This window comes from Balaenoptera acutorostrata, chromosome 12 (assembly GCF_949987535.1).
Source record: "Balaenoptera acutorostrata chromosome 12, mBalAcu1.1, whole genome shotgun sequence".
Classification (NCBI taxonomy): Eukaryota; Metazoa; Chordata; class Mammalia; order Artiodactyla; family Balaenopteridae; genus Balaenoptera; species Balaenoptera acutorostrata.
Genome location: NC_080075.1, coordinates 11,428,047 through 11,447,602, shown reverse-complemented (window position 1 = coordinate 11,447,602; position 19,556 = coordinate 11,428,047). Strand labels below are relative to the sequence as shown.

General features: G+C 48.8%; 1 protein-coding gene and 1 non-coding gene across 10 annotated transcripts in view; both read right to left on the bottom strand.

Moving 5' to 3' along the window:
* Positions 1–19,556, bottom strand: part of BCL2L11 (BCL2 like 11) — a 155,059-nt gene that overhangs the window by 98,437 nt on the left and 37,066 nt on the right. For 7 of the 9 annotated variants that reach the window (XR_009009883.1, XM_007197372.2, XM_057557989.1 and 4 more), the window contains one exon: positions 11,108–14,590. The exons of 1 other annotated variant lie outside the window; for it this stretch is intronic. Coding sequence is in view for 6 of the 8 variants with exons in the window: in XM_007197372.2 (XP_007197434.1) it covers positions 14,492–14,590 (99 nt within the window). In the remaining 2 variants the exon portion in view is untranslated. Of the gene's footprint in view, positions 1–11,107; positions 14,591–19,556 lie in introns of those variants that run through there. One more of the 9 variants, XR_009009884.1, reaches the window with a different exon arrangement.
* Positions 14,938–15,068, bottom strand: LOC114235910 (small nucleolar RNA SNORA31). The gene has a single exon (XR_003621980.1). It is a non-coding gene; the product is annotated as a small nucleolar RNA SNORA31 (small nucleolar RNA).

Genomic DNA, 19,556 nt, shown 5'->3' with positions numbered 1-19,556 from the left:
TGATGCTGAGGAAGCAAGGGATGGGGTCCCCACACCCCTAGTTCTCACAGAGCAGACAGCCCAGGCCTTGCCAATCACCAGACCCCCAGAGGTGAGGACCCAGGTCCCTCCCTCTTGTCCCACGGCCCCTCCAAGCTCCAGCGCCCCAAGTTCTAACACACACTCAAGCTGGGGCTCCGAGAGTGCGTGCAAAGCCTTACTGCCCAGAGGATGAAACTGAAGGTGGGATTGAATGGGGTGGCAGGGAAGGCCAGGCAGGTGACATTTGAGCAGAAACCTAAAAAAGCCAACCCTGTGCATATCTGAGCACTTTAGGAAGAGGGGACGGCAAGCCTGTGATGCCGGAGTGAGCCTGGGGTAGTCCAGGAAACAGCCCAGACTGTTGGGATTTAGTTCAATCAAAGTGTCATTTTCTTAGGACCAATGAAGACTTCTGTTTCATACTATAGCCACTGAGTTTAGACAGCAGCTTAATTTTCCAAAATGCACGTGTCACCAGAGTTGCAAGAGGCTACCTTCATCAAGCCATTATCAGTCTCATTTGTCCTCCAGGGGACGTGATTTGTCAGAACCCTGCCAGCACCATGGCTCTGGCAGCAGCTTTTAAAGGAAGGGGTTTAGAGGAACCTAGTGGCCCCGGAGCCTGAGCAGGTGGGGTGTGGAAGGAGGAAGGGACGACCATGAAGCAAAAAGGGGCCCTAAAAGGAGAACCATTTGGCCAAAGGCTGGACTTGCCTCTTAAGAAAGAAGTTTGTAATCTGAATCAGCCCAGGGTTCTCACTACTCGTTTTTTAAGTGGCCAAAAGTGTAAATTGTGCTCTGCGGCCAAGAACAAACTCGGGCTTTCAGAAAAGAGGATTTGCCACGAATCCTAATCGGACATTTAATCGCCACCTGCCCATCCCACGGTCACGTGTTGAGTGTGCACCAGGTGCCAGGGACCATGCTGGACCAGGGGTCTGCCTTGACTCTTACAGTTCAAAGGCCAGAGAGACACAATTGCAGTGTAGTTATTAAAATCCCCTGGCGGAGACGAGGGCATTTACCTGCAAGCCAACAGAAGGCCGGCCCCAGAGCTCGGTGACTGGGAGCCTGAGTCAGGCCTGAAGCCCCTGGGGATCAGGAGTGGAGCCCAGGGAGGGACTTGGAGGGGCCAAGGCTGAGCCCGTGGAGGGTCGCCCAGGGCAGTTTCTGGGACAGCTGACACAGCATACTTGCACAGCACTGAGCAAGTCCAAGCTGACATCTCTTTGAAGAGCCGCTATTCCAACTGGGGGCAACATGGGCTGTGATGTCTCCCCCAGCACAGGTGGCCATGTTTCCCCTCTAAGTACTCAGACCTCATACCTAAGCGCACACTCTCAGGGCATGCTGTGTGCCTTTGCTTCTCATGGGACCATGATACTTCCACACAATTCCAAGATGCCCTCACATGCCACGCCCACCGAGCTGCAGAGAGCTGGGGTCAAGCTCACTGCCACTCACACCTTCATTCGTTACCTGCTCTGCACGCTGATTCCATCCCACCTCTGCCCCTGCGGATCCCAGTCGGCAGCCCCTTCCCACGTCTCTGACCTCGCCGAGCCCTTTGGCTTTGTCATTAGGAGGCTCTGTCCTACCTGATGATGGACGGGGCTCTCCCCAGGCACACAGACTAGGGCGGCCTCACCTACAACAGGCCGTGGCCTTGGCCCTGGGCCCTCCTGCCCACTCTGTCCTCCCACTCACCCTGAATTTGGCAGGACACGTGGATGTCTGTGCCAGCGCAAACTGGCAGAGGGAGACAGAAATGAGGATTGAACATTTTGCAACTACAAGAGAAACTGAAACAAACAGAAAGCCCCTTCCTGAGTGGTGTCCTGCAGAGAATTCTCCCCGGGTGATGCACTCACCCGTCGATGCTGCTGCCGGCCCCAGGGTTTCTGAAGTCACCCATGGGAGTCCTGAGTAAGCTCCCAGACCCTGCCACGCTCGATCACGGATAGGGAGCTTTAAAAAAAAAATCCTGCACTGGAATCCCACTGGAGTTTTGAAGAGGTGGGTATTTTGTAAAAACCCCCTGGGCGAGTCTGATGTCCTCCAAGGCTGAGGACTCCCCACCCCGCTTCCCATGCACCATCCGGCCCGTGTTCAGTAGATGCTCTGCATGGGTCGCAAGGGTGGCATGGACCGTCCTCCATCTCATGATGAAAGACCCCGTTTCCTCCCTTTGTGTTTTGCAAAAAGTGTTTCATTAAAGTAAATGCCTAAATATCCACGCTGCAGCCTTTCTTCAAGCAGCCAGTGGTTTACCGTCCAACTGGCTGGGATTTCTTTCCCCAAACCCAACATTTACCCTTTAAAACGAGCTGATAACACTGTTTCTGGATCAGCCCTGAGCTGAGCTGGCAGCTCAAAAGAACAGAACTCTCCACGAGCCCTCCGCTCCCAGCCCTCCCCAGCCTATTCCTCTTCTCACCCATCACTCTGGCCAAAGTCCGCAGTTAGGATCCTGTCCTCTCTCTCTCTCTTCACTGGGAGGACCTGTCTCCTCTCGCCTCGAGCATCTCTCTCTCCATTCAGGTCCAGGACCAGGTCCCAGGCCTCCTGGGAGGACCCCTGACCGTCCCCTGCACCTACACTTCTGTTCACTACCACCATCCAGGTGCAGCCAGAGGGGTCTTAAATTTTTCACTTTTTATTTTGACATAAAATAAAAATTTATTTTGACTTACAAAAAGGTTGCAAAATAGTGTAAACAATTTCCTTACAGTCCCCACCCAGATTCCCCAAAGGTTGACATTTTGCCACATTTGCTTCATCCTTCTCCCACACCCCCAAGATACAGCCCACATGTATGCCTATGATATGTTTCTCTGAATGTTTAAGAGTAAACTGCAGACAGGCAACGCCCCTCACCCTTGAATACTTCAGTGTGTGTCTCCTAAGAATAAGGGCATTCTCTTAAACGACTGTGGTTCAATGGTCAAAATCAGGATAGTAACCTTGATGCAATACTATTATCTAACCTACATATTTGATTCAGATTTTACCATTTGTCCCAATCGTGTCCTTTATGGCAAAAGGAAAATCCCTGATCACACATCACAGTCAGCCATCATGTCCCTTCAATCTCCCTTAGTCTGGAATTCAGAGGAGTCTTTCTCAAATAATTCAGATTGGATTATGTTGGCTCTGTAACAGAAGGCCTCCACTGCCCTGTGAATTTAAAGGGAGCCCGTCTCTAGGATGTGGCCCGCTTGGCCCTGCAGCCCAGCCCCCAACTGTTCCCTGCGTTGCTTGTTCCCGGCCTCCTTTCCACGGCTCTGGTCCCTCCGTCTGGTCTCTTCTCCCAGCTCTTGGCTGGCTGCTCCTGGATCATCCTGAGGGCTCAGAGGAAAGGCCTTCCTTGCTTTAGCTGCACCACCAGACCCTCTGCACCACCAGACCCGCTGCATCACCAGACCTGCTCCCCTACACTTGAACGTGTTTATTTCCTGCACCTTTCACCATCTGCTCATCTTATTCACCTGTTTGTCTTACGCCCCTCAGCCCCACTGAATGTAAGCCCCAGGAGGGCAGGGGTCTCAGCAGCCTGGTTCCTGCTGAGTCCTGAGCACTTGGAATCAATCATGTCTGGTACATAATAGATGTTCAATAAACACTTGTTGGTCAAATGAATACGTGAAGGAATGAAGGCAAGATTTTTCCAGACTATTTGAATTAAAGACAATAAAATCCTTTCACCTACACTTAAATGGGATAGAGATTTCCTAGATGCTGACAGAAGAAGGAAAAATGTTTGTTCCCCAGATAGCTTTTCAGAATGCTATCCAATGACTGAGAAAGCTTTGGCGCCTGGCTCTCCTCTTCCAGTGATTCAGATGTCAAGGTAACAGAAAGGATTTACTTTTTAAGAAAATGAGCCAAGGGACTTCCCTGCTGGCGCAGTGGTTAAGGATCCGCCTGCCAATGCAGGGGACGCGGGTTCGATCCCTAGTCCGGGAAGATCCCACATGCCGCGGAGCAACTAAGCCTGTGCACCACAACTACTGAGCCTGCGCCCTAGAGCCCGCGAGCCACAACTACTGAGCCCACGTGCCTAGAGGCCACGCACCGCGAAGAGTAGCCCCGGCTCTCCCCAACTAGAGAAAGGCCGAGCACAGCAAGGAAGACCCAACGCAGCCAAAAATCAATAAGTAAATAAATAAATGTATAGGAAAAAAAAAAAAAAAGCCAGAGATCTTCCACATCCAGGGCTTTCTGTGTCAGGCTTCTCAGCACAAATAAGTGACACATACTGACATGAAGGTCAGGGTTGAATAACAGGGGGAAGAGTTACTGACAGAGCCACAGGTTCTCCTTTCCTGTTAGAGGGGCCTTAAGAGGCCGCTGAATGCCCTTGGGGGACCCCAGCCAGAACCCCAGCCTCTCCTCATGCCTCTGCAGAGATGGCTCCCGGCCCAGGGGCCCCAGAGCAAGAGGACAGGGCAGGAGTGAGCCTGGGCCTTGGGCAGCAGGACTGAGCTGCTGTCCCTTTAAATTGGTCAGATTCTGCATTCTCATCGGGGAGATGAATCCTCAGCTATAGACATGAGTCAAAGTTTGTCGAGAAAACTGTGCACTTGACTGTGTGTATTTGTACCTCCATACGTATTTTTTTTTTTTTTTAAAGAGAGAAGAGGGGACTTCCCTGGCGGTCCAGTGGTTAGGACTTCGCCTTCCAATGCAGTGGGTGCGGGTTCGGTCCCTGGTTGGGGAGTTAAGATCCCACATGCCTCGCAGCCAAAATATTAAAACGTAAAACAGAAGCAATATTGTAATAAATGCAATAAAGACTTTAAAAATGGTCCACATCAAAAAAAAAAAAAGTCTTAGAAAAGAAAACAAACAATGAGCAGAAAAACAAATGAAACAGTGAGCAGGCCAGTGAGATGTAAGAGGCAGAAGAGAACTGACCATGCAGGGGCTTTGGGCACTGCAGAGTTTGAGCAGAGGCATCGCGTGGCAGGATGCTGCGGGCCGGGGAAGCTCTGGGAACATCTTCCTGCTCCAGGTCTGGGGGCAAAGGTTCCAGGGCGAATGGGGGAGAGTGGATCCTGCTCCCAATGGATACACACCAGGCTGTCCCGGACCTACCTCACTCACTCTACGTTCTAGTGGAGAGACCACCCTTGGGGGTTCTGTGACCCCTTTGCTCCATCACCCTGGCACCAGGATGCCACCACTAACATGGCCTTACATGTGAACAAATGTCTGGGAGCTGCTCCTCCCCGGTGGTGGCATGAGTGGGACAGCGGGCAAAGAATGAGGGGGCCACGGCTTCCCCCAGACCGAGGCCACGCCTTACAGGGCAACTGGCAGCAGTCAGCAGGCTCAGGCCATACCCAGCACTCTTGGGACAACCCACACGTCAACAGCAGGCCCTCAGGCAAGGTCACCAAGAGTTGCAGTAGGTCTGAGGCAAGAAATGCAGGACCTGGGCCTCCACAGGCAGGTGAGCCATTGGCAAAGCTGAAATGCCCTGGTGGCCAGAGAGGCAAGCAAAGCCTGGGGTCTGGAGTGCCCAGCCCCTCCCTCCCCTACAAGGTGGATTTGGACCAGGCCACAATGACATGAGTCCCCAGAATGCCCGGAACTCTTCTGAGGCCGGCAGCCTGGTGGGCATCCCCTCCAAGGCAGACCCTGCCCGGCCTCAGCCTCCCACACCTGCTCCGCTGGGACCTGAGAGGGGGACGGAGGAGCAGGTAGACCTATGTGCGCTGACAGAGCCACACTGCCCGGCTTCACACCCCAGCTCTGCCACCCACGAGCTCGGTGACCCTGGGCAAGCAGACTAAATGCCCCGTGACTCAGTTTCCCTATCTCGGCACCTGGGGTCATAACGGCGGTTTCTTTAAAGGGCCGTTTGTTTGTTCTGAGATGATGGGGTGCTGTGAACAGGACCTCACACATACCAAGTGCCCAATGGTTAGTTGTCACAATAGGTGATGGGGGTTAGGGTGCAGGGCCCTGGGAGCCGGATGGGGGTTGGGCGAGACACCCAGGGGAGCTGCAGGTCTCTCACTCTCCAGGCTCCGGAAACAGCTCCCTCTGGGATTCCAGTACAGAATTCTACTGTGGTCTTTCCGCTAACTGGCCTTGAGACCCTGAGCATGTCTGAGTTTTAAGCACGTTTATATTCTTATCTGCACCTGGGAGATGGCGGGATCTTAATACACATACTTGGATTGAATAAACTGTTCAGGCAAATGACCACCTAGAGGACTAAAAATGTAATGAGGTGGTATAAGCTCTCTGATGTCCTTCCGGGCCGGAAAGCCTACAATGGAACATGGCACCTTTAGGGTGTATTGTGACAATGGTTCGCCAAGTTTGATCTTGTTTAGTCAGTAGATTGACGGGTTACTATAGAGCTAAGTCTCCCGAAATCTGCTTTAAGGAGACCAAGCTGAGCAGCTAGTATAATTTCCCCTTCTCGAGTCCCTTTTGGAAATGCATGTCATACACGGGATAACACGCCAGAAACAAGGGCCTTCTACTGTATCTTCTTCTTGGTACTAAGTTATCCTAAGGACTTAGGGCTTGCCTCAGGAAAGAGAGGTTTCAGGCAAAGGGGGCCCAGTGGTAGACGTGAGAGACGATGAGAGAGCATCCTTTTGCCTTGTCATTTCCCTTCTTCTCACAGCCCCACTCTGGTCTCGCCCAAAGGGGAATTTTAACCATCCATCGATCACCTCACACCTTCTGAGTTCGTACTGTTTATAGGGGGACTCCTAACAACCCTTGACTCAGTCTTTCCTGACAGGTAGGAATGAGTCAGCGCTTCGGGCTGTTAGCAACAGTATCTGACTTAGCACAGAGAGAACTTATGGGAGGGGCCCTGCGCTCAAGGAACAAACAGGAAGCGTGGAGACCAGGCACAGGCACGCCGGCAGCAGGCACCGCGGCCAGGGAACGCACATGTGCCTCCCTGTCTACCCGGCTACAAGGATGCTGCACTCCCATCAGCCCCTTCTCGCCTCGCTTGCTCCAGGTTCAAAGTGCTGGGGAAGAGTACTGGATTGGGCCACGGCTTAGGCCACGGCTGCCGTCGGCTGTCCTGGGGGCAAGGATAGTTTCAAAGGTGGAAGGCAACGGTGGGGGGCAGGCACACAACGAGCAACTGTGGTGGCAATAAGAAAGGGGGGAGGGGGTGGGCTGGATGCTGGCTGATCCCCAGCCCTCCCCCTAGAGAAAAGCTCACAAGAAATGTGCAGGATGTGTGGGAAGAAAAGTCAAGCGCGCTAACAGCATCAAAAAGAAGCCTAATAGATGAAAATACGAGCTGACTGCCTTGGAAAACATCTTGGGAAAATGGCAACGCTCCCTAAATGAATATGGTCATTGCAATCCCAAATTAAGACACCCACCGAACTTTCCAAGATGCTTAAACTAATTCCAAACTGCATGTGAAAGACAAAATGTGGAATGGCCAGGACAGTCTTGAAAAATAAAGATGAGAAATTCAAAACATATTACAACACCATAGTAATTAGCATCATGTAGATGAAAACAAAAAGATCACTGGAAAAAAGAAGAGTTGAAAAACAGAACCACATAATAGGAGAATTTGGTAGATGTCAAAGAGCCATTTCACGTGAAGAAAAGAGGACAGTCCTGGCTGTCTATGGGGGAAAAAAATAAAGTTAGATTCACATTATATCATTAAAAAAAAAAATCCAGGTGGGTTAAAGACGAAAACAAACCGTGGCATTACATAAAGAATATATCACAAAATATATTTAAAACTTTGGCCTAGGGAAGGGCTCTTAAAATACAAAATACAGAAACCTACGTAAGATGAATAAATCTGACTTCTAAAGTGGTGAGAACGACATCAAATACACCACAGCAGTTTGAAGACATGCAGTGGAATAAAATCTACGTTCACAAAAAGATGTGTTCAAGAATATTCATAGGTTTATTCATCCTAGCCCAAACTGTAAGAGCTCAGGTGTTCATTAATAAGACAATAGAGAAAGTGTGGTCTGTTCATACAGTAGAATACTACTCAGCAAGAAAAAGGAAATTACTGATGATTGTAACATTATGCTGAGCAAAAAAGAAATCAGACACAAAAGACCACATACTGCATGAGCCCATTCAAACTCTCCTAAAAACTAATTTATGGTGGAAAAAAATCAAATCAGAACTGAGGTCACCCCTGGAGGCAAGAGGGGAGGGACTTGTGATGCCCGAGAGGGAGCATGAGGGAACTTTCAGGAGTGACGGTCATGCTCCTTATCTTGACAGGGGTTTGGGTGACATCTGCATCCTTGGTCAAAACTTAGCAAATGCATACTTAAGAGTTGTTTTATTACCTGTAAATTTTATCTCAGAAAAAATTTATAAAAAATTAATGAACTCTAAATGATATACGTGTTGAAGTATTTAGGGATAAGGTTGCTGATGACTACGATTTCCTTTGAAATGCGTCACAAGGTAAGATGCAAGAATGGATGGATAGATACAGAATCAAGGAAGTAAGAGTAAAATGTGAAAGGTAGAATCTAAGTGGTGGGTATATGGGTGTTCTCTGTACATCCTTTCAACTTTTCTGTATGTTTGAAAATCTCCATAATAAAATGTTGAGAAAAAAAGATAACAGACTGGAGGAAACATATTTCCAAGATATGAGATTTTTACCCAGAATATACAAAGAGCTAATTATCAATAGGAAAAATAAAAAACCCAACTGAGAATAAGCAAAGGCCTTTAGAAAAAAAAGCAGATGCCAACAATGTCTGAAAAGATCATCCTCTTTGAAAGTGGAAAATTTGAATTCAGACAACAGCACCCCTCTTCCCCCTCCAGGCTGGTATCGTCTTGCGACACTTGGCAGATGTCAGCGGGTGGTTGTGTGAAGCAGAACAGCCAGTTTGGCAGCACCTGTGAGTCTGTTGAAGCCGCTAATCCCACCACCCTGAACCATCACCCAGCACCTCTCCTGCAGGCTGGCGAAGAATGGACCAGGCAGCGCCGAAGATGCAGAAAAGCCATAGCAGGACACCAGGCAAGGAGCTTTTACTCCTGTGTGCAGTGGTTAGAATGGAGTCACTACGGAAAAACCTATGACCTACCGCTAAGTCAGAACCACATACTGACTGTACAGCGTTTACAGAAAAGCAAAACTGCTGAATAAGTAAACACACACACAGAGCAGAGAAAATGGGCTGGAAAAATCCAAACTCCTGCCTTGCTGAGGAAGCAAGATGAGGAACATGAGCCAGAACAACCACTTGATTTGAAATAAATGTATATATACACACACGTATTGCTTGCCTAATTAAAATGAAAAGCATTAATCTATTACCAGTTTAAAACAAAGCTCACCCAGGCTTTAACTTTCCCAGCACTTATTTCAGAGCAAAAGTGGCAAATTATGTAATTTATTTAGGATTTTATAACCTATATCCCCAAATCAGCCTTTCATTTCTCTCTGCCATTCCTAAACCAGTTCTCACCTACCACATAGCACAGGTCTCCCCAAACTCCGTGGACCCTTATAAGATGGCAGTGATTTCTCTCTCTCTCTCTCACACACACACACACACACACGGGTCCAGGCACCTGTTGATTCGTGGCTTCGAGCAGGTGCTATAGAACAGCTTTCTACTAGAGTCAAGCCAGACTTCTATCCTTTTGAATTTTCTTCAAACTATGAGACGGGGTGAGATGGCAGGGTATCTGCTATAATCACTCATCAATACAGTTCAGATCTGTCACCTAATGCCACCCCCCACCCCCAGGTGCTGAGTCATACCTGACTACGTGGGCAGAAAACTTTGCAGTCGCTCTCCCCAGCCACTTCAAAACTTTAAAGAGTGGTTTGCTTTTAAGTATACTACACAGAATTGACTTCAAGCGAGAATTCACGAAATCTGCGTGTCCGGAATACATTGTATGACTGATAAGGGCAGAGTGTGGGCGTGTATATATCCATATGATTTCAGCTGTTTCTCCACCATTTCGTGAAACAAATCAAACAGCTCACCAAAACTAGTTGAAAGTTTTATTTATATAAAATTCATTAAGAACATAAAAGATTAAGTTTCTTTAAAAAAAAAAATCTGCAGTTATTTACAGCAGTATTGCACAAGTAAAGTGGCAATTACCCTGTCAAAATTCATCAGTGCAAAACACAAGTAAGCCAGGGAAATTGCAATACATACGCTACATACGCTGGGTCCTAGGAAACAAGTTAGTGATGAATCAGTATACAGACAGATCAGTGCTATTTATAAATGAGTACCTGATGAGTTCTGATACAGTAACTAGTGGTCACAGAACCTGGACATAAAACGTTAAGAGAGCTTCTAAAGTCTGAAATTCCCAAATAAAAGTAGTCAAGTTACTTAGCCGGGAGCTTGAGGCTGCTTCTTGCACACAATGCTGTTTGGAGCAGGACAGGAGTTACCCCAGCTGGTTTAGCGACACGCGCGGTCACATTCCTGCACAAACGCGTGTGCGGGGTGGACACACGCAGGCACCAGGCTAAATCAGCAGGGATGACAGAGCCATCGACACAGAACCGCTAGGAAGTCTCTTTCAAGCTTCCACTTCTTCACAGCCAGTCCAGTGGGGCCCCCAACCTCTCTCGAAGGCTTTGGAGAAGCAGAAGGAAAGCGTCACCCTGAAGAAGCAGGTGGAGCAAATGCAGGGACCGAATGGTTCAGGGCAGGGGCTGTACAATTAGTTCCTGAAGACACACGGTTTAGTCTGCACCTCAAAGCACAGGAAGCCACAGAGCGGGTGGCGGGAACTCAACTACTCATCAGTTGCCAGTGAGGGGTTAGTGGTGGGAGGAGGTCCTGAAGTCGCTCTGGAAGCAGGGGCCACTGGTCCTACTGCGCCTTCATCCTGCCTGGCCCCTGCCCTCAACAATCTCACGACAGCACCTCCGGAAGAAGACGTTTCCATTTCTCTGAACATGGTATTGTCAGGGATAAATTTTCAATGGAAAAAAATCCTTCCCAACTGCCCATAACACATATTGGGTTGGCCCAAAAGAAGTTCGTTCGGGTTTTTCCACAAGATGTAATGGAAAAACCCGAACTTTTTGCGCGCACACACACACACACACACACACACACACACACACACACACGTATACATTTTGGCTTTAAAATATGGCCTGGAGTTAACAGCATGTGCTTCCATGAGAAGCTAGCCGTTGGGGAACAAGAGAAAGTCACTGGAAAGCTCTAGAGTAGAAGTTGACAGCCTGCTAGGTTTATGGTCTCTCATTGATGTCTAAACACAAACTTCAACATGAGGACAGCAAACTCTACGAATCTAAACCCATTTGACTAGAAATACCAGGAACCAAAGCTGGAGGGCCACCCCGGGGGAGACCACGTCGCCTGCAGTGAGCTAACCAGTCGCCACCTCAGAGTTAAAGCAATTAACAGGACAGCAGGGGGTAGGGGTCAGGGAGGTCAACACTTTTCAGAATTTAAGACATTAAATAAGCTGGAAATAAATATACAACATCTCTACAAGTTACAGCATTATGAAACAGTAGGACACATTACACAGAAAAAGAATCTACAATATTTACAATCCTCAATTCTGAAAAAGTTTAGTAAAAACAGTGATTTTTTTTTTTTTTTTTTTTTTTTTTTACTCATTTATGCTGTACAAAATTTTACAAGAAAGGTAAAGGAAACATAATAATTGCACACAGACGTTTGGCTCAGTTGATAAGTAAAATATGACTTCCTAATCTAATAAATAGTCAAAATATATACAACATTAAGAAGGGGAAACAGGAGAAAGCTGTCGTCTACTGTGTACATTTTTTTTTTTTTTTTAACTCGGAAGAAATTTTCACCTGGTTTCTCCACAACCAAGAAAAAAAAAAAAATTCTTCATAAACAGGAGTCCAGGTAATTTGCAGATTCACTCATGAAGTTAATTTCGTGTGTGTTTATTGCATTTCTGTGAAAAGTCACAGGACACTTTCTACAAACCTCACGTTGAGACGAGGTGGTCAAGGCACAAAACCCGCATTCAGTTTCCAAAAAGGGATTGAGTTATTTTTTTCTCTATAAAAAGTCAAAGAAAGGAAAAATAAGAAGTCAAAGGTACACCCACAGTGGGTATACTTTCTGCAGGGAGGCATCTTGATAAACAGATACGTACAGTACAGAGACGTCCAGTCACCTCTCTTAAGTCCTGGGGCAACACCCTCTTAATACTTCTACAATTCATAGAATCTCTAATTTCCTCACCAGCTGCTTCCACGGCCAGCCCTGGGGCCTGGAGGCCGCCGAGCCCGAGGTAAACTTGCACGTGGGTGAGCGAGCTCTCAGCCCCCGGGCACCAGGGCTGAAGGAACAGAATAAAGTGCTCCAGTCCGAGAGACTGGCCCGTATAGAGCATGGAGATCCTGGGAGGGGAGCGGCCCAGAACCAAATACGTCTTTGGTGTGTGTGTCCAGCAGGCCCACGGCTGCAATTCCACCAACCACCTTAACAACCGCGTGGACTTGAGGACCCTGCAGAGGGGTTCAAGACATGTCAAGGACACAAGCTGAGACTCAACACAGCTTTTAAACAATTCAAGACCCCAAGAAGGTATCTGGGGAAAAGAAAACTTTTAGAAGGAAGAATATTTGGAGTCAAATATCTCTACCTAAGGAAAAAGTGTATATGCAACATATATATATATATACTTATATAAAATTATGAAGATACAAAAATGAATCAATTTTTCCAACTGATAACGTGAAAACACTGGTTCTCGATGGGCCAAAAGCAAATACGATAGTTGTTGTTGGCACTGTTGACTCATCTGAAAAATCACGTATCTTTTTTAAAAAGCTGTTCAATGATCTGAGGTTTCTAAAACTATAAGAGTGATGGGGTCTTCACAGAATGATCTCCACCTCCCCTCTTTCAATGCTCCCTAATCTGTCTTTCTTGGGTCTCCCCAGTAGTTTAACTGCCTTTGAAAAGACTGACCAACTCGTGGGCTTCCATTCTCTGCCATAATCATGGCAGGCGCGGAGGAAGGGCATCCCCAACAGAAGTGGCCGCATGAAGGGGGCCTGACAAAATCCAGCCGTCCCAAGAGAAGTGGAACAAGTGACACAGACATCTGTCAGAAGGCCAAGGGACCATTTCAGACTTGTGTCCAACGGGGTTTTTAATAGAACTGCCGAGAGCAGAATTAAGTCTGTATTTCAAAGAGTGGGAACCAAGTGTTAGCCATCAAAAGCCAGATGAACTCTGAGTTGGACAAAAAGCCAGGATGCCCAGGAAACAGCTGTCTCAAGTCCCGCCCATAGCCTGCACCAGTTCCCACAAGGGCTCGAGCTTGGATACCTCGACGGGAACTCGGCTGCACGTGGGCATGTTAACCACCTGGGGGCCTTAGGCTAAGAGTCCATCCTGCGATATGGGAAGGCCTGCATCCAGAAAAGCCAACAGTGCATCCCTTGTGTTATGACCGCCATTACCTCTTCAGAACACTTCTAAACGACAAGCCCATCAAAACCAAACGAAAACCAACATCGAGCACCTCCCAGTGAGTAAGCTACCAATAGACCAACAGACCTGTGTCTGATACAGGCAGATACTAACTCATGTTCCGACCCAATTATGCTTTTTACCATGAAAATACACTGGACCAAATGTGTGCATCAGGGTCCCGACAGGCTGGAGGAGCGTCACCAAAGGACGTAAGGAGAAACACAAGAAGAGTCTGAAATTTTGCCACAGACGCAACTGAATTTAAGGAGGTAAGTAGATATTTACAAAATGGGAGTGGCATGTCAATACAGGCTGACAAGAGACCCCTCTGCCCCTTTTACCAGTTCCACTTCGTAAGAACTTTTTTGGTATTAATAATAATGACTTAAAAAAAAAAAAAAGGTCCAAGAGGCAATGGCAGGGAAGGGAGGGGCTGCATCATACCTCTCCTGTTTAAAAATGCTGTATGGTGACCTCTAAAAATAAACTAAGGCAGCTTTATAATTCAGCTGGCTCAGTTTCCACTGCAGAGTTTACACAATCCTCTGAGTAGGCAAAAGGTTCTTAAAATTTTAGTACAAAAATCACTCACAAGTTGGTTAAAAAGTTTCCGTTTCCTTTTTGAAAAACCTGTTCTTATCAAAGAAGGTGGGAACAAAAAAAAAAAACACACACGGCATGTAAACACCATTCTTGCATAAAATCCTGCTCCAAAGAACCATGATTTGTACATTGTTTAAAAAGACAATCCTCCCTCATTTACATTCACAACAAGCTTCGGTTAGAAATTCGGCCGCGTGGTGATGATGAAAGACAAGGTCAGGTCCACGTGCAGCTCGGTGTTCTCCGGGGCCACGCCGGCAGGCTCCCCGCCCGCCCCCTCCGGCGAGGGACCTCGGGCTGCACAGCAAGGGCACCGAGACACCGAGGCGCTGGGCTTGTCGCTCTGAACGAGCAAAATGTCTGCACATCCCGGCTCCGTGAGGAACCCGCTGTCACTGCATCCTCCACACCAGACGGATGATGTGGCGTAACAGTCGTAAGATAACCATTTGCGGGTGACCTTCGGCTGCTTGGTGATTATTCAGAAAGACCTGAAACAACAAAAGGAAAGCTCCTTACTTTCCAGCCCCGACTTATTTCGGGGGCTGGCGGGGGAACCCATATTTAAGGGAACAAACAATCCCATCTGAAGAGCTATGAAGGTGCCTCTTAAAGGGCCACTTCTTCCCTGAGACGTCACTGCATACACAGCAGGCACACCGAATGATGGTTTTCTTTAAAGCGACCAAAAGGATGTTTGGAAAACTCAAAGAGAATCCCTGAATCTGTTTCCCCCCCCCCCCTTTTTTTTTTTTTTAATTGTAAACTCTTGTAAATTCTTCTTTGGAATAAAGGAGGCTTTTACCGTTCACAAGGTTATTTGTGAGTTGCAATTTTTCCCTGTATTCCCCCATTCAATCTGGGCTGCCACAATCAGACAGACAGAAAGTGTGAGGACACTTTCTTCTTGCATCTGTAGTGGAAATCTTAGCAGACAGTAACTGCCCCAGGTCTGTCAAATAGATGCACTGTTTCCCCTTCTAAAAACCACATATTCTTTCCACAGGTGACGCCATCGCTGGCCGGAGCTGCCTTGACCAGGAAACGTAGCAACCATTGGAAAACGAGTTATCCCCACCGGCTCTGCGCAGGTGCTGGAGAAAAGCCACTCCCAAGTCCCGGAGTCGGGGGGTCCCGTGAAGAGAGGCGCAGGTAAAGCAGATGGGAAGAGAGGAAAGAAAGAACTTGGTGGATGCGAGGTAACCATCTTACTGCCCAAGTTACCAACATTCAAATATGTTTCAGACTCCCTCAAGGGTGAGTTTCGGGTGGCTGTCATTTACTTGAGAAATCAGTGATTCGGGGTAATCTGCCCTAAGAAGCTAAATAAAGTGGAGCATTGATGAGCCACCGTGTCTCTGGCTGTCGGTGAGCAGCTCTGCTGGGTAAGCGCTGTTGGTCCAGTGCTGCGGCCACGGTCACCGACACAGGCGGCGTCAACCACTGGCCCCTCCAGTACCCCGGAGTGGCAGGCAAAGAGCGATGAAAAATAGAAAAGCCCTGTTTGCTGGGGCCCACCATAGGATCCTGACAAGCTGAGAAACTGTTCCAAAGGAAAACGGCCAGGGTATTTCAAGGTCTCAGAGGTCCTTGGGTCTTCCACCTTCCGAGCTCTAATCCGTTTTGCGGGTAAGTGCAGGGTGTAAACTCAGAGCAGCCAAAGCTGGTAACAGAGCACATCTGCCTCCGTGTCAGGACCTGTGACCAGTTTCCCTGTTCGGGTCTGAAATCCACACCCCAGGCCAGCTCCCTGCTCTGTCTGGAGCGCTCCACCAACCCCCTTCTCACTCCGGAGGGCTCGGGGGTGCTTTCCAACACACATCCACGGGACCACCGGCCACGGGGCAGGCTGAGGACAGGCGCCCCCTTCCCAGACACAATCGCCGTTCACAGACGCCAGCTGCAAGCAGAGCTCCCTCTCCGCCACTGTTTACACAGCCCTCTGGGGCTCGTTGTACGGGATGGAATTGTGATAAGGCCGGAGCACTTCCCTTGCTCCTTCCAGAACCAGGAACCAGACTGGAGGAAATCAGCTTTATGTAAGCGATTCCTGTAGAGGCGCTCCGTAACCACAGTCTGCGATTTTTATCTGCTTGACACACAAGATTGCTTTGTTTTGATTTAACTTTCAAAATTACTTTGCTTCTTCTGGGTGAGAATAATTTAGGGGAAGGTTAATTTTAGTTGAGACTAATATTAACAGGTTGAAAGAGGCTTATTCAAAATAAAACCACGACTTACTAAAATGAAGAAAGTGTATGCAGGGCTGAGCTAAATCATCCCCTCAAGGTGGGAAATCTCAAGCCAAACAGTTGTCACCGCTGGCCTCAGTAGGACCGGAGAATGGAGTCAAAATGACGCCACGAGGGGACTGGGTCACACAGTAGGGACAGACCCCAACTGTTGACACTTAGCCAATTTTCTATTCCAGAACTGGCAGTATCTGAGAGGAGAGACCTTCCACGCACCCCTGAGGACAGCAGGTGTAGGATGAGAGAAGTCTTCCCGAGTTTTTTAGACTGTTGCTTTCGTGTCACATGAAAATAATATGGGGGGGCGGTATGCAAAGACATGCCAGGGTGGCAGGGGAAGGCAGGAAAGGTCTGTTAAAAGGAACACCCAATCCCTGACAAATGAGAAGATGCTGCAACATCTGGGTTAGCGAGGATACAAGGACACCTGGCCCCTCGACAGCACGCGTGACAACATGGCACACGCCGTTAAACCAGCGAATGATTGCTTTTGGATGACATTCCGTGGAGGAAGCCATTACCACTGATTCCAAGAGCCCTGCCAGCCCAGAAAGCCCTCGACAGCTGGCAGAGCCCGCCGAAGCTGCTGCTGGCACAGCGTGGATGGCCCCCACCTCACAAACAGCTGGAGGACGGGCAGCTGGCGCGAGGGCAGACGCGCTGCCCTCTGACACCTGCAGCCGTACTGATCAGCTTCCTTATGGGAGTCACCGAGCACACGGTCTGGGCCTGACGACGCTAACGTGGGGCAGGCGTGGTCGGCCCAGCCAGCGTGAGATCTTAGGCTTCTGGCCTCCAGGACTGTGAAGAAGTACATTTCTGCTGTCTAAGGCCCCCTGTCCGTGGTCCTGTGCTCCGGCCGCCCTAGCAAACGAATACACCAGCTCATGCTTAACCACCGTTCCTGGTCCTTCACCTTTCAAGTGAAAAACAAAACTTCTTAGCTCATAGCTGCGTAATGCTGTTTTAGTCTAAATCATAAAAACACTTTAGAAAGATATGTTACAATGATTCATTTGGGGAAAGAGCTAAAAAACTAAATACGCTCCTAGGTACAGACAATTTATGTCTTACACACACACATATACAAAGTGCAGGATCCCATCCAACTGGGATTTTCATCTCCATGGTCTAGATCAAGAAGCGGATTATTTGGGGTGACTGACTTTTATGGCCATCCTGACAGCCCATGCTCCTCTCTGGCTCAGGGGCTCCGGCATCACGGGCAACGCTCGACTTCGTAGCCTGTCTGCACCCAGTTAAGTCTCGTGGGCACTCCTGAGTCACCAGCACCGCATGCAGGAGAGCACGGCGCAGCCCACCGTACAGCGCGCCCACGGGGCCACCATCAGTGAGAACAGCCCGAGAGAAAGCTGCCCTGTCTCAGGAGCCAGAGGCAGGCAAGTGCAAGTTCCCACCTCGCAGACGGAAACACATCCACACATGCCAGTGAAACCTGAAGCCTACACCAAAACGCAGTCAAGATGCGGAGGGTCCTTCTTGTCCGAAGAGCAACATGACAGCATCTTCTTTACGGAGCTTACGCCCTGCTGAGGGACAGAGCCATGCGAATGAACACGATCTTGTCACAAGGGTAATACAGAGGTAAAGACAATGACAGAGAAAGAAGCATCGGCCAGAGAGGCGGGCAGCGGGGCCAGGAGAGCCGGGGCAGGAAGGCACAGAGCCAAGCCCCATGCTGAGTCAGAGAAAGAAGAGTTACTGGGAGGAAAGGAGAGGGAATTACAGGAGGAGATGCAGGGCCCTGCACGCAAGAAGGAGCAGATGGCTTGGTAAAAATCGTATTTTATGGTAAAATGTAGTATTTGATTTTTCACAATAAGCCAGAATGAAAAGCAGTGTCAAATTCCGGGACTGTTCCATCCAAGAATCGTCCCATAAAGGTAAGCGATGGATTCAGGAGCTCTGAGTTTCCCTGGACAGACTTAGGTTTTCTTTGAAGATGTGAAATAATGACCTTGGAGACAGTGTCAAGAGCATTCAGCAGGGACGTTCCCTGCACGTCCACACCAGAGGCCACGGGCTCACCTGGGTGGCACATGGGGGTAGGCTGTACCGAGGGTCTGCCCTGGAGTGGGGAGCAGGGTCCAGGCTGACTTGTCACGACCGGGGAGCAGCCCGTATGTCGAGGAGCTGGGCCTCCGCGTGGGGTGGGACAGGAGAGGACGCTCAGGGACCGGACACAGCGCCGGCGACCACCATGGCTGTAGCACCGGGACCGCCTCAGGTTGCACTCGAGGCCACCAATCAAGTATCAGGGAATTTAATTACATTTTAATGCCAAAACAATCACAGCCAAACCAGGGAAGCAGGTGTGCCGCATGCAAAAGAGGCCTGGAGCCCAGGCTGCCCCGGGGAACTGGCCAGGTTGACCACAACATACCCGCAGTGGGCCGCTCTGATCCCGCTTCACTCTCCTGCAGATGGAGAGGAGCCCAGCCTCCGGAAAGTACACAAGACACAGCAGGCCTTCGGACTTTGTGAGCCTGAGCTTGGGGATGAGAAGGATCGCCCGCTGTCACCGATAAATGGAACAACCTGCCACACGCCTTTTCAGTCTTCACGACCCCCGAGCCAGCGTGGCTCTCCTGCCCTTTCACAGACGGAGCTTGCGGGTCAGGAACCACCAAGTAACCCCGACGGTTCAGCTCAACTCCAGCTCAGTGCAGAACACACACTCACCGATCCGGGCTCCAAAGGCAGGGTCAAACCTCGCTGGGCCAAGTGACTCAGTACGTACAACCCACAGGTACACTCAGCATTACTCAAGGGGGCTTACCGTCAAAACCACACAGATGCGCACAGTGCCGTAAAAATAAAGGTTGAGGAAGATCACAAATATTAAGAAAGAGAGACTTACCCTGGGAACTAGGGCTGAGATTTGCTGCAACAGAACCACAGTTTAGGGAAGAGCTTCCTGGCAGTCAAGGTAACAAGGACATTATTTTTCACCGTCTTATCAAAAAGAGCTCAATACCAAACTCTAGGAGACAAACCAAAAAGCAAGGTATATCCGCAGAACTCTGAGACTCTGAGCAATTTTTTAAAACTTGTTCAGAAACTTGTTTCTTATAGAATTTCAACACTGAATGCCTAAGACATCCTAGACTTTTTTTTTTTTTTTTTAAGGTAGATACATTTTTAAGTGGGAACACGTTATAGGAGACTCAATTCTGGACTCTGA